Here is a 15615-nt window from a genome sequence, read left to right on the forward strand (position 1 = left end):
TATGTTTGGTATTGAATTATTAATAGATTGTGTACAGTTATAACTAGTAAACAACCAGTGCTTTACGGGTATTTAAGAAATTTTAAATTATGTATATTTAATATAATTAATTAATAAAATTATATCAAATTATAATGTTAATAATATAAGAAATTATTATACTAAATTTTTGCTTTTAATTCTAATTTTTTCATGATTAAATAAAATTATAAGATGAAGAAAAATGTTCATTATTAAAAGGAAAAAAAACCTAAATTCTAAAAAAAAAAATATTATTTATGTAGATATCTAAACTAAAAAAAAGTAAAAAAAAAAACTATCTATATCTAAAATATAATATAATATATAGTATTATATTATATTATAATATATATATATTATATTATAAAAAAATTTAAAGAAAGATGATAATAAAAAAACTAAAAGAAAAATATATATATATATATATAAAAAAAAAATCTTCTGCAACACGCAGAAAAAATATAAAAAAAAATGGCAAAAAATTAAAAATCTGAAAGTTTTATGAAATTAAGATAATAAGTGTTCCAACTCTATTTATTTCATATTTTTTAGTTAATATTATTTAATAAACATATTAAAAGAACAAAAATCAAAATATCACTAAGTAACATTTTATTTTTTATAATTTATTAGGAGATAAATTAATAATATCACTCACTAACTAAACCGTATAAATTCTTATTAGATATATCATATAATTATAAAATCTATATATTAAAACTAACACATCTATAAATATATAACTTATTTTAAAAGAGAAAATGATAAAAATTAAAAATTTTAAAATTAATATTTAGTTGAAATAACAATAAAAAAAATCATATAAAATACATCATTGATATAATACTGCAAATATATCATTCAAAGAAAATTTAAAATTATAACTCGTTTGTTAGATAAAAGAAAAAAGTTGTAAAATTAACCTGAAAGTTTTATGAAACTAAGATAATTGTTCCAATTTATTTAATTATTTGTCGAAAGTCTTTGAAATCAAGAAAATTGTTCCAATTCATTTAATTATTTGTCGAAATTAAGCCTTTTCCGCAATAGATTATGCTAGGACTCGATAGGAGAGAGATCCATATTAAGTTTCCAATTCTGTCTTTCTACTGCTTATCTCTGCTTGTATTACCTTGACTGATTCTTCTTAGTGTTAAGTCAGGTCTTTCTCTTTTCGGTTATTTGTGTCAGTAGTTAGTTAGGTTGTTAAGTTGGTTAATGTTAGTTTAGGCGGTTGTGTGTTTTTCATCTGTTCTCTTGTGTATATATACCCCCAGTCATTCTGTAATTAATTAACACCGATTAATACAATCAAACACTTTCTTTCATTCCGCATTATGGTATCAGAGCGGGAAAGCTTTCCTTTCCCTGATCGATCCTAATCTCCTTCTCCGGCAACGGTATCGCGTTTCACCTGCTTCTCCGATACCCCGTTCTGCTGCGTTTCTTTTCTCTGTTCTTCTGTTCCTCAATTATGTCGAGCGAAAACCAAGCTGAAACTCAAATGGAGGGTGAAGATCAAACACCTAGAACTGCAAGAAGTCCTTCAGCTTCAATTGGAAATGGGAATCAAGAATTACAGTTCATCAACTCAAAGAATCCCCTTGAAGATCCAACGAACCCATACTATATTCATCACAGAGATAATCCAGGTAACATTCTTGTCTCTCAACTTCTTACTGGTCAAGACAATTATGTTTCTTGGAGTAGAGCTATGTAGCTCTCTATCTCTGTTAAGAATAAATTGGGATTTCTTGATGGATCCATTTAAAAACCTTCTCCTTCCGATTATACTCTGTAGGGGTGTTCATAAAAACCGAAAAACTGAAACCGACCATCAAACCGACCAGACCGTAACCGAATTTTCGGTTCCACGTCATCACCGAATTTGGCGGTCGGTTTCGGTTCTTTTTGCTGACACTGATCGGTTTCGGTTCTTGAAATAAAAAAATAGTTTAACCAAAAAACCGTCAAAACCGCCAAAAACCGCCCAAAACCGCCAAAAACCGCCTAAAACCGCCAAACCGAAAACCGCCAAAAACCGTACGGTCGGTTTTATACGGTTATAATTTCTAAACGGTCGGTTACGGTTTTCGTAAAATAAAAACCGTAACCGACCGGTCGGTTATAAAATTTTAAAAACCGACCATAACCGACCGATTTTCACCCCTAATACTCTGTATAATGCCTGGACCAGAAACAATAACATCGTGATCTCCTGGATTCTAAATTCAGTGTCCAAAGAGATCTCTTCTAGCATCCTATACGATGAATCGGCTGCCAACATCTGGACTGATCTCAAAGTGCGTTTCCATCAAAGAAATGGGCCACATATCTACAACCTAAGGAAGAATCTAATGAATCTTAAACAAGAAACTCTCACCATTGGTATGTACTTTACCAAGTTAAAAACTGTTTGGGAAGAATTAGCAAATTACAGACCAAGCTGTACCTGCAATGGTTGTACCTGTGGAGGAGTTAAGAAACTCCAAGATCATCACCACATGGAGTATATTATGTCCTTCTTAATGGGACTGTCTGATAAATTCTCTCAGGTTCGTGGAAGTATACTCTTGATGGATCCTCTACCAGAAATCAATCGGGTTTTCCACCTGGTTACTCAAGAAGAAAATCAAAAAGGAAATGTTGCAGCAGAAAATAACCCGAACACCAGCCATGCCTTTGCTTTCCAAGGTGACAAGAACAATAAATCAGATCATCAAAAGTCTCAAGCACCGAAGAAAGGGAGGCCCTTCTGTACTCATTGTAACATCCACGGTCATACTATAGAGAGATGTTACAAGATTCATGGATATCCTCCAGGGTACAATAAAAATAAATCAAAAGATGCAGTGGCAAACCAGATCCAATCTAATGAAGAAACCAGTGTCAAGAATAAGGATTCCCACACTCTTTTGCCTCAACTAAGTGCCATCCAATATCAGCAACTCCTCAATTTTCCTTGCTAATCAACACAACAAAATGCCTGTGACAGATCCAAACACTTCCACAGACAATTCTGGTATAATCCTTACTTACACTTCATCTGAATTTTTTGATACTTCTTGGATTGTTGACTCTGGTGCTACTAGGCATATATGCAACAACATTAAACTTTTTCAAAGTATCTGTAGTGTGCCTGCCACTAGGCTTACTCTACCTAATCATGAATCATTATTAGTAAAACGAAGTGGTACTGTTCTTATCTCAAAACATCTAATTCTTGAAAATGTTCTCTATGTACCAAATTTCAAGTTCAACATAATTTCTGTAAGTAACCTCACGAACAATGAATCGGTTGAAGTTAAATTCTATACTAACAATTTTGTTATCTAGGAAAAACGGCTCCAGATGGTGATTGGCAGAGGTAAAGAGAAGAATGGTTTGTATGTTTTGGATGACATTCGTACTGCTGCCTGCAATACCACTGTGACAGCAGATGTTTGGCACTCTCGAATGGGACATCCCTCACACAAACTTCTTACTTTACTTTGCGATAAAATCGATTGTAACATTGATGATTTTCATAAAAACAATCCCTGCTTTGTTTGTCCTTTGGCAAAACAGAAAAGACTTCCTTTTCCCAAACATTCTAGTTTTGCTAAAAATAAATTTGACATGATTCATTGTGATACTTGGGGTCCTTACCACATTCCTTCTCATTCCAATCACAAATACTTTCTCACTTTGGTTGATGATAAAACTAGATTTACATGGATTTTTTTAATGAAGCAAAAATCTGATGCCATTCACATAATTCCTGATTTTTTATCTTATGTTCAAACACAATTTCATTGCACTTTTAAATGCTTTAGATCAGACAATGCTCCTGAATTAATCTTCAAAGATCTATTTGCAAAATTTGGGATAATGCATGAATTTACTTGTGTGGAAACCCCTGAACAGAATGCAATTGCTGAAAGGAAGCACCAACACCTTTTAAATGTGGCAAGAGCTCTTTACTTTCAGGCCAAACTCCCTATTCGGTTTTGGAGTGAGTGTGTGATGACTGTTGCATATCTTATCAATCGCACACCTACTCCCAATCTACACAATAAATGCCCTTATGAATTGTTGTTTGATGAACTCCCAAAATATGAACATCTCAGAAATTTTGGTTGCTTGGCTTTTGCTAACACTCTTACTGCTCACAGGAACAAATTCACACCTCGGGCTAGAACTTGTGTATTTATGGGATATCCAAAAGGGATCAAAGGTTACAAGTTGTATGACATCAATAATCAAGAATTTTTCATTTCTAGGAATGTTGTCTTCCATGAAAAAATATATCCTTTTCATAAACTTAACACCACTAAGGACCTTATCGATCATTTTTTTAATATTGTTCTGCCCTCTCAAAGCATACCTCACACACATGTTCAAGATTTTCCCACTGTTATTCATAAAGATAAATGCACTAACAACTCTTCTCAGGTTGATAATACTCACCAGGGTACTACTGTAGAGGTAGAACACACGGCTCAAGAAAGTCCTCCCACAAACAGCAACAATACAACCTCTATGGCCGATACTGCTATGGATAATGGCACTGCTGAATCTACAGATGCCACTCAAATTAATCTCAGACGCACAAGCAGGATTATTAAGCCTCCTGCCTACTTACGTGATTATGAATGTCATTCAGTCATTCAAGACAAAACATCTACTCCTCACATTCTTCAAAATTTTATATCCTATGACAAACTTTCTGCATCTCATAAAGCTTTTATATCTGTTGTTACAGCACTATATGAACCAACGAATTACAACCAGGCTTCGCAACACAAGATTTGGAACCAAGCTATGAACAATGAATTGTTTGCCTTACTCAAAAACAAGACTTGGACATATGTCAAGCTGCCACCCAACAAGAAAGCCATAGGATGTCGTTGGGTATACAAGATCAAACTCAACAGTGATGGCTCCATTGAAAGACACAAGGCTCGGCTCGTTGCACAAGGATACACACAACACGAAGGATTAGATTTCTTTGACACATTCTCCCCAGTTGCAAAAATGGTTACCTTCAAGCTACTATTGGCCATTTCTACTATCAAAAAATGGCACACTTTGCAACTCGATGTAAACAACGGTTTCCTAAATGGAGATCTCCATGAGGAGGTTTATATGCAACTTCCTAAAGGCCTAACTCTACCAACTGAATTTGCAAACAGTCCTGACATTGTATGCAAATTAAACAAATCAATCTATGGGCTCAAACAATCATCTCGATAGTGGTACAAGAAACTTTCAGATGCATTAATTGAAGAAGGCTTCAACCAATCACAAGCCGATTATACCTTGTTCACCAAAGGTTCTGAGGAAAATTTTATTGCTCTCCTAGTTTACGTCGATGACATCATCATTACTGGACCAAACTTGGACTTACTCACTCAGCTACAAACATCTCTACACAACAAGTTCTCTCTCAAAGCACTTGGAACTCTAAAGTACTTTCTTGGTTTTGAAATAGCACGTGCACCAGAAGGTTTAGTTCTTTCTCAAAGAAAATACACCATACAACTACTCGAAGACACCGACTATATTGGCAGCAAGCCAACAAAGACACCTATGGATCCTTGGATCAAACTTGATGATCAACAAGGAGAAGCTCTTGAAGACCCTTCCTCATATCGACAAATTGTTGGCAAGTTACTCTATCTCACCCTGTCAAGGCCAGATATCACCTTCGCTGTCAATATTCTCAGCCAATTTATGTCTTCCCCACGTACTCCTCATATGCAAGCCGCACACCACCTGCTTCGTTACCTCAAAGGGAGCCCAGGCCAAGGCCTTTTATACTCTACATCTTCATCATTACAACTGAGAGGTTTTTCTGATTCAGATTGGGCTTCCTGCCCGACCACGAGACGATCTACAACTGGTTTCTGCATCTTCCTTGGGGATTGTTTGATATCTTGGAAAACTAAAAGGCAACCTACTATCTCTAGAAGCTCCGCTGAAGCAGAATATAGAGCTTTAGCTGCCACTGGAAGTGAGATTACTTGGCTACAATACCTCCTTCAAGACTTACACATTCCTCAAAACCAACCGGCATTCATCTTTTGTGACAATCGATCAGCCATCCACATTGCAAACAACCCCACCTTTCATGAACGTAAAAAACATATTGAATTAGACTGCCATTTCATTCGAGATAAAATCAACCGCTCTCAAATCAGATTGAGCCCTGTCAACACCACTATGCAACTAGCTGATGTCTTTACTAAACCCCTTGCTTCAACAACTTTACACGCACATATTCGCAAAATGTCTGTTCACGATGTGTACAGTCCATCTTGAGGGGGGGGGGGGTATTAAGTTTCCAATTCTGTCTTTCTACTGCTTATCTCTGCTTGTATTACCTTGACTGATTCTTCTTAGTGTTAAGTCAGGTCTTTCTCTTTTCGGTTATTTGTGTCAGTAGTTAGTTAGGTTGTTAAGTTGGTTAATGTTAGTTTAGGCGGTTGTGTGTTTTTCATCTGTTCTCTTGTGTATATATACCCCAGTCATTCTGTAATTAATTAACACCGATTAATACAATCAAACACTTTCTTTCATTCCGCATTAATCCATTAGAGAGAGATTGCTACAATATATTTGATTAAGAACTTCAACATGTACCTACAAATCAATCAATCATCAATCATCAATATATATATATAAAGGAAAAATATGAGGCGACGCTCTAAAATTACTCTAAATACATCTATTTGTTCTCTCCTCAATTCTCTCATTATTCTAATTTTTTATTAAGTTTGTAAATATTCACTCTAAATATCTATGCCAAAATTATATCAAATACGTATGCATATCAATAAAATACGTGTATCAATATTCTCTCAATAGCTTCTTAAACTTAGAAACTAAATTTTTTCGTATTGTTGCATTTTCCTGTAGGATAAATGGTAGATACATTGAGTATTTAATAATTGATAAATAATTAAATAAAAGTAATAGAGGGAAAATATGAATAAAATAATAATCATCTTCTCATCAATAAAAATCATATCAAGACTTATCAATTCTCCATTTTTTTAGTATTAAGAGACTCCCATATTCTACAAACTCTAATCTTTATGCTCCAACTATCTGTATGAGTATTTAAGTCACTAAGAAAAGAACACTCCATCATGAGAGAAGAAGAGAGAATATAAGAGAAAAGAGAGAAGGTAAGTAGTAAATTGAAATATGAAATTAAGAGAAATAAGTTAGAATATATATAGAGATTTGTGATAGAAAAAAAAATTTATAAAAATAAAGTAAAAAAATCTTTTTTCAATTTAGAGTTATGATGATATTTTTAAAATATATTTTTTTTTTTTAAAAAAAATAATAAAATAGTAAGAAAATAGAACAATAGGTGTATGATATTTTTAAATATCACTTTTTAAAAAAATAATGAAAAAGAAAACCAATACCACGTGTAGTGTGATATCAATATGAGAAAAATTAAATAATGAATTTTATATTATGTTGAAGATTGTATGATATCAGCATGTGTAGTGTATGATATTTCTCATATTTAATTTTATATGAGAAAAATTAAATAGTTGAAGATTTTTTTATTTTTCTTTTTTATTTTTGAACAATATTATAAAAAGAAGAATAAATATCAATTTAAAAAAAATAAAAAAAATAATGACTACTCACGTATTAAATCCTTTTTTATAGAAGAATAAATATCAATTTAAAAAAAATAATGAGTACTCACGTATTATATCCTTTTTTATAGAAGAATAAATATCAATTTAAAAAATAAAAAAAAATAATGAGTACTCACGTAAAAGAATAAAAAAGTAGAAAAATATATATATATATATATAAAAAAATACTTATATGAGAAAAATTAAATAGTTGAAGATTTTTTTTTAATTAAAGAATATTAATTTATAGATTTAAGCTCTAATAAAATATTCAAAAAATGAGAGAATGAAGGAAAGAAGAGAATGATGCATTTAGAGTGATATTAAAATGCCACATCACCGCTTCATACTTCTCCTTTATATATATAGATAGATATATTTTTAATACACTCGACTCAACACCAATTACGGATTGGGTCTGGGTCTAGGTTCACGTCCGGATCTAGGTTGGAGATTGGTATTGACTCCGAATCCTTTGTAAATATTATTATACAAACTAATATGTACAATTTGTTATGTATTAAATAATACAACATATATTGTATTAAAAAATTGGTCAGAATAATTAATACAATACATTATTTTATCCAAATATAGTGTTATTTATTATTTAAAATACAACTCTTATGCGGCATACCAAACAAGCTTATAATGTTTTCTTCATTTGAAAAACTATGCCTTAAAATATTTTTATTAGGAGCACTGTTATTAGTCACGGGTGCCTAATACTTTTTAGACGTGTCGCTTTACGATTAGCTAGTAACACTCTTTAAAAATAATTATATTAAACTATATGAGACCTGATACTTAGTTGGATCAATAACGACATTGACACGCAAGAGTGTGTTAGACACTAATAATACTTTTTAGCATTTCTCTTCAATTAGTGATGAAAATGTGTACGGGGTCGGCCCTGAATATACGCGGGCTATGTCTATGCCTAGGGTCCACGTAACCCAGGGGCCAAAAAAGAAAAAAAATTCCCTTTAAAATTATACATTTTTGTTTTATTGATTTTGAAAAATATCAATTTTTTTTTTTTTTAAAAAATAAGGGTCTAAAAATATTTTGTTTCTTATGGCCCACTATAATTCTAGGCTGTAGAGTGTAATTTTATATTCTTGGAAGGGTTCAAAGTGGGGGCGGGGCAGGATCGAGGGTGATACTAGTCACCCCATATTGGACTCAAATATATAGTGTTTTAATTATTACGTATTAAAATTATTAACTATACTTATAAAGGTTACTATAAATTTTCCTTAATTTACTGAGTAATAAAGGCTTTTTAAAAGGTAGAGTGTTTATTTATTTTAAAGTCAATATCTTATTTTTTATTTTCATTTTAAATTACATTACATTATTTTCTTTTTATTATTATTGTTTTAATCTTAATGGGAATCCAATAGGAATTCCCCTACCCCGAATCCATCGGGGATTAAGCGGGGCGAGGGCGGGCATGGGGTCATAAACGGAAAACAAGGATAGGGTTGGGAGGTGCATTACCCGCATATTACCTACCTAATTTCCATCCATAATTTCCACATATAAATTACATACAAACATAACAATTATGTGACAAGTTACTTTTGATAAGTGAAACTCATCTTAAAGAAGGATGATTGGTTGCAATTACTTAACACATAACATGTTTGTATGTGCATATATCATTACTCTACAACTAAGAGCACTCCCAAATAGTTTTACTTTATCATTTACGAGAAATGTTATAAGACACCAGTAGTGCTTAGTGTCACGAGGCGACTATTTGGACACCCCCAAATAGGCAGAACGTGCGGCACTTGCTAACACAACGAGCTAGCAAGTCAGCCTAAATGCGCTTGCAGGCAAACAAGTTCAAAGGTTAGGCACGATACATGTCTCACACATGTTGAGTGCAAACAAGAAGCATAAGCAAGCAAACACAAAGCGTCCCTAAGGACCAATCTCACACAACCCACAAGCAAACATATAGACAAATGGCACGCAGTGGCCCAACAAAGGCAACAAACAGGCATCACAAAGACCATATAGAAGCATACACAAGAAGCATGGATATGTTGGGTTTTATGCCCTAAATAAAACTCATTTCAATATAATCAGATTTACTTATTAAAAAAGATCAGAAATAACATTTAATGTTGCATGGTTCACATGATTTATTTCATGATTATATATTTATAATGTATGAATTCTATTTAAGTCCAGAACATATGAATTTGTTAATGATTATAGTGTTGTCAACACAGTGGAATATAATCTTAATTATATGTTCGAAAGTTTATTCCCTGATTTGTCAGTTCACTGGATTTAGACTGACATGATAATCAGCGATAGGTATTCTTACACCTTGGATAAGTGTTATGTCCTTTCCAGGGCATTGGCAAAGTTTACCAGTATCGGATGTATGGAGTATACATCGGAAGGGACCGATATTGAACTTTGATTAGATATATTAAAATTTACTGTAATATCTATTCAATTCAATATCACCCGTTGATCCTAGATCAAATGATCTTAATCCTGATATGGTTAGGTTCGATCTCAAGAGTATTATACATGTTCTTTGATTTGTTAGTTAAGCCTACTTTTGGGTCAGGGTGATACGTACATTTTGGGAAATGATAGTATAATTGAGTGGGAGCACTACCATCAATATGGAATCTATAACTTCTATAGGAATTTAGAAGTGAAACGATGATATCCTTCGAGCTTGGCTAAACAGAGATAAATGGTGGAGATCTCATTTCACTTCGCTGAAATATCATTTATACGGAGCTAAGTGTTTTAAGGATAAAATACATTGAAGGTGTAACGGTAACTTAGTGATTATTCAATGTAGATCATCTATTAGAGGATCATTGATCAAATTAGGATTATAACAATGGATAACTAATGACGTATCTATATCGTGGAACATATAGAGCGTTCTATATACTGAGAGTGCAATTCTAAGTTCTATGCGTGGATTCAACGAAGAATTAATAAGTCAGTGAATTTAAGATAAAAATTCTTGATCTGCTTATTGGAAGCTCGGATATATAGACCCATGGCCCCCATACTAGTTGAGACCATACTACTTGTAAGACTCAGTTAATTGATTTTGATTAATCAATTATAATTCTAAAGTTAGACTATGTCTAGTTTATGAATTTTTACTAAGCAAGGGCGAAATTGTAAAGAAAAGAGATTCTAGGTTTATTTATTAATTAAGAGACTTTATATGTCTAATTAATAAATATATTAAATGATAATATTATTTAATAATTAATTTTTAGTTATTAAATAATTAGAATTGGCATTTAAATGGTTGAATTTGAAAATTGGTGTTTTTGAGAAAATGAGATGCAGAAATGATAAAACAGCAAAATTGCATAAGTGAGGCCCATTATCCAAAGCCCAGGCCGACCACTATTGTAGGCTTTTATCATTTATTTTTTCATTATTTTAATGCCAAATAATTCTAACTTAAACCTAGGTGGTTACCTATAAATAGATAGTGATGGCTCTCAATCACACTTAACTCTGTCAGATGAAAGTTGAGCCTCCTATTCTATACATAGCCGCCACTTCCCTTCTCTCTTTTTTTCCTCTTCAATTTCGAACCTTGAGTGAATGAGTGAGTGCCCACACACATCAAGTGGTATCTCAATCATAGTGTGTAAGACTGTGGGAAATCAACCAACTAGAAGGAGAATCAACATCAAAGGAAGGAGAGAAAGAGATCCAGGTTCAGATCTTGGTGATGCTCTGCTACAGAAAGGAATCAAGGGCTAGAGATCTGAACGGAAGGAGTCATTATATTCCGCTGCACCCAATGTAAGGTTTTCTTAAACTCTTATGTGTTTATTTTATTGTTTTAGAATTCATATTAGGATGTTAATGAAACATACTTGTTAGTAAATCTAGATCCTGGTAAAATATATCCAACATGATAAACATCATTTTATTATTATATGGCCTTGATAGGGCAAGGGAGTACACAGCTGGGCCCTAATCATGCTGGCGACAAGGTGCTTCATGAGTCACCAGGTCATCCCCCCTAAAGAGCTTATTGGAGTTTAAGGGATTTCTAGGAACATACATGATTCTAGCTCTCTATACATGTTTTAATGGAAATACAAAAGAAAGAAAGCTAATCAACAAAGTCTCCCCACCCCAATGAGGTGCTTGGTGCAAGACTTGACTAATGATCAAGCACCAAGGCATGCTCATGTTACAAAATGGCCCCATTGTGGATGTGCCATGGGGCAACACGCCACATTCTCCCCCACTTAATTGTTCGGCGTCCTCGACGAACCTGCTGCATGATCTTCAGTCCTCTCCATAAACTGTTGCAAGTCCTCCGCCTTCTCCCAGCTGATCTCGGCATCAGCAAGGCCCTTCCATTTGACCAGGTACTCTTTTCTCTTCTTTCTCTTCGCACGAACAGTTCTTTCGGCAAGGATTTCTTCTGGTTCTCTGCTACTGCATCGTTGAATGCTGATGTCGTCCCTGGTAGACTGGTTACGCGCTGGATCTTCTGAATCATCCCACTTGACCTTCCCCTAGAGGTGTGGGATTGCACAACTTACCCGGTATTTCCCCTTACAGATCACATGACTACTAACTGTCACAATCACCCCTTTACGGGATCCGACGTTCTCGTCGACCCCACTTCTGGCTGGGTCAAGACTCTGATACTATTTGTAACGTCCCCACTTCAAGCTTCCATTGGGCCCTTACACCCACAAAATGATGGCTCTTATACACAAGTACGTCACTTTGACTGCTTCATGGAATATCGACTGACCCTATAAATAAACATGAGTGTTTCCAACGTGCTTTGTCCTCACTCACACGCTTCTTGGGAAAACTTCTCAGGAGATCACCTATCCTGAAATTACCCCAAGTCAAGCACGCTTAACCGTGGAGTTCTTTTGTGATGGGCTACCGAAAAACAAGATGCACCTTGTTGATATATGTAGTACCACTCAATCCATTTAAGCTCTCTTTAATTGTGTAGTTTCATACCTACACAGTCTCAGAATCATCCCACTTAATCTTCCCCAAGTGGTGTGGGATTGCACAACTTACCCGGTATTTTTCCTTACAGATCACGGAACTACTGACTGTCACAGTTGAAACTACTAGTTGTGTGGTTAGAACATTGCAATGATAAGTTCATTCTTAGACACTAAGCTAAACATATGAGACTTGAAATCCTTAAGACTTAAGAACATTTCTAGAGTTTTTCTAAGTGTCCATGAGTGGGAGAAATGACTTTTAGAACAAAGATCCTTAAACCTTGATCAAGCCTATTGTGTGTTCTTGAGTATTTTTTTTTCTTCTACTTCCTAAATTATTTTGTAATCTTGATGTAATATATTTTTTTACATATTTATGTATTTGATTATAATCCTCCATATTTTCTTTTGCAATGAGAAAATATTCAATGGTAATAAAATATAGGGAAATTTACATGGTATACTAACTTTTGCTATTTTTTTTACAAAAATACTATCATGCGGTATTTTTTACTTTTTTATTGTATTTTTTATAAGTTTTATACTGCAGTATACTGTGTTAAGTTTTCACTGGTGTTGTATTGGTATTTTTTTGTTGTTCTACTGTTGTTTTGAGTTACTATGCTTTGTGTTTTACTAGTGTTTTATAAAAACACAGTATTTTTGAAAAAAATTCTGTGTAACAGTATTTTTATAAAAGTTAACCCAAACTTCAGTATTTTTGTAAGTTTCCCTAAAATATAAACTAATACACAATTTAGGCTATTATATATTAATGATTTTTATAAATTAAAATACATTTTTAATAATTTGCAAAAAATTATTTGGGTAATAAAAGTAAAACAATATTTGCCGTAAAAAACTAATTATTTAAATATTATAGTTTTAACTTTTAAGTAGTTTTACTGTAAATATTTTAAATAATAATAATAATAATAATAATAATAATAATAATAATAATAATAATAATAATAAATGTGAAAGTGGAAAAAATAAATAAATTGGAAAAGAGTCTTGTAAGAAAAGAGAGATACAAACAAGTAATTATATTTGAAATATATAAACTTAAAAAAAAAATCTTAAAAAGAAAAAAAACTTAAAAAACAGTATCTAAGTAAAACACAAATGGAAAAACATAATTTTTTTGTAAAATTTTCATTAATTACAAAGGAGAGAAATGTTTAAAGAAAAAAAAGTGCCATTAACATATGGAAATGTTGATACATTTGAGAGATAATTACTAGGTCTCATTTTTTTTCATGAAAAAAAAAAGTTATACTTATTTTTTTTTAGCAAAGTGAAAAAAAAAAGTGTACTTATTAAAAGAAAAAAAACCTATCATATTAGTACATTCAAAATCTATGCATATCCTTTTTCTAAAAATAAAAAATCTAATGCATGCTATCTCATTAATTATATAGAAAGAATAGCAAAAACATTTGTTTTTCATTATTATTTTTACTATGGTAGATTTTTTAAAATCACAAAACGAGAAATATATTATAAATATTAATACTCTTGTAATTTTTATTTTTTTTTTGGACCTCTATCAACATAGCTCACTACCTATAAATACACATGTTTTCCAATCAACATTATAAGAAGTGAAAAAAAGCAATTGTGTGTAAACATAATAGAAGAGAAAAACAAAAATGGATTCTTATTTTAAGATCTATTTGGTCACGATAGCAATCACTCTTTTGTTCGTGTCTTCTTTGGAAGCTCGCGAAAGTGATGCTCAGAGTTTTAGACAAATATCTGAGTCAAAAAGAGTTGGTCTAAGATGGGGCCGAAAACATACTGTTCCGAGCGGTCCAGATCCTAAACACCATGGTGGAATCCCACCAAGTTCTTGGTCAAAATGGAGCCAAAAACATACTGTTCCGAGCGGTCCAGATCCTAAACACCATGGTGGAACCCCACCAAGTTCTTGGTCAAAATGGAGCCAAAAACATACTGTTCCGAGCGGTCCAGATCCTAAACACCATGGTGGAACCCCACCAAGTTCTTGGTCAAAATGGAGCCAAAAACATACTGTTCCGAGCGGTCCAGATCCTAAACACCATGGTGGAACCCCACCAAGTTCTTGGTCAAAATGGAGCCAAAAACATAGTGGTCCAAGCGGTCCAGATCCTAGACACCATGGTGGACCTCCACCAAGTTCTTGGTCAAAATGGAGCCAAAAACATACTAGTCCAAGCGGTCCAGATCCTGAACACCATGGTGGACCTCCACCAAGTTCTTGGTCAAAATGGAGCCAAAAACATACTGTTCCGAGCGGTCCAGATCCTAAACACCATGGTGGAACCCCACCAAGTTCTTGGTCCAAATGGAGCCAAAAACATACTGTTCCGAGTGGTCCAGATCCTAAACACCATGGTGGAATCCCACCAAATTCTTGGTTGAAATGGAGCCAAAAACATCCTGTTCCGAGCGGTCCAGACCCTAAACATCATCAATGATGTTCTACCAAATTCTTAGTGAAGATGGGACCAAAAGTCAACTGTTCCAAATGGTCAAACCCTACACATCATGATGATACTTCACCAAATTCTCAACCTTAAATAATTAAGATTTGGTTCGTGTAATTTAATTCTTCTATATTATGATGTAAAAATTATAATGGAATAAAGTTTGATTATGTTTCTTAGTCTATTTATTTTTTTAATTATTAACCTTCTTTTTATGCTTTCGAAATTTCTAAAAAATCAAAATATGATTTTTAAAAGAAAAACTCCAATTAATTAAAAAAGTTTATAATTCTGCTTCAACTAAACTTTACACACATAGATATTTAGTCTATTAATTATAGATTACTAACAACATTGCTTAGGAGATTTTTTTGGATTCAAAATGCTCGAAGTATACATTTCTGTTTTTATTTATATAATAAACAATTTATTGTTTAAATTTTTAGTACAATTGTGCTTCATATTCATCCCTTA

The 15615-nt window shown here is 33.0% G+C and overlaps 2 protein-coding genes across 2 annotated transcripts; both read left to right on the top strand.

The window, feature by feature from the left end:
* The first annotated feature begins 1495 nt into the window (after positions 1 to 1495).
* LOC133032790 (uncharacterized) lies at positions 1496 to 2990 on the top strand. Its single transcript, XM_061107258.1, has 2 exons — positions 1496 to 1673; positions 2257 to 2990. The coding sequence occupies exons 1-2, from the start codon at positions 1496 to 1498 to the stop codon at positions 2988 to 2990; spliced, it is 912 nt and encodes a 303-aa protein (XP_060963241.1).
* Positions 2991 to 14322: 11332 nt separating this feature from the next.
* LOC133032794 (uncharacterized) lies at positions 14323 to 15132 on the top strand. Its single transcript, XM_061107262.1, has one exon. The coding sequence runs from the start codon at positions 14323 to 14325 to the stop codon at positions 15130 to 15132; it is 810 nt and encodes a 269-aa protein (XP_060963245.1).
* The last annotated feature ends 483 nt before the right edge of the window (positions 15133 to 15615 follow it).

This window comes from Cannabis sativa, chromosome X, assembly GCF_029168945.1.
Source record: "Cannabis sativa cultivar Pink pepper isolate KNU-18-1 chromosome X, ASM2916894v1, whole genome shotgun sequence".
NCBI lineage: Eukaryota > Viridiplantae > Streptophyta > Magnoliopsida > Rosales > Cannabaceae > Cannabis > Cannabis sativa.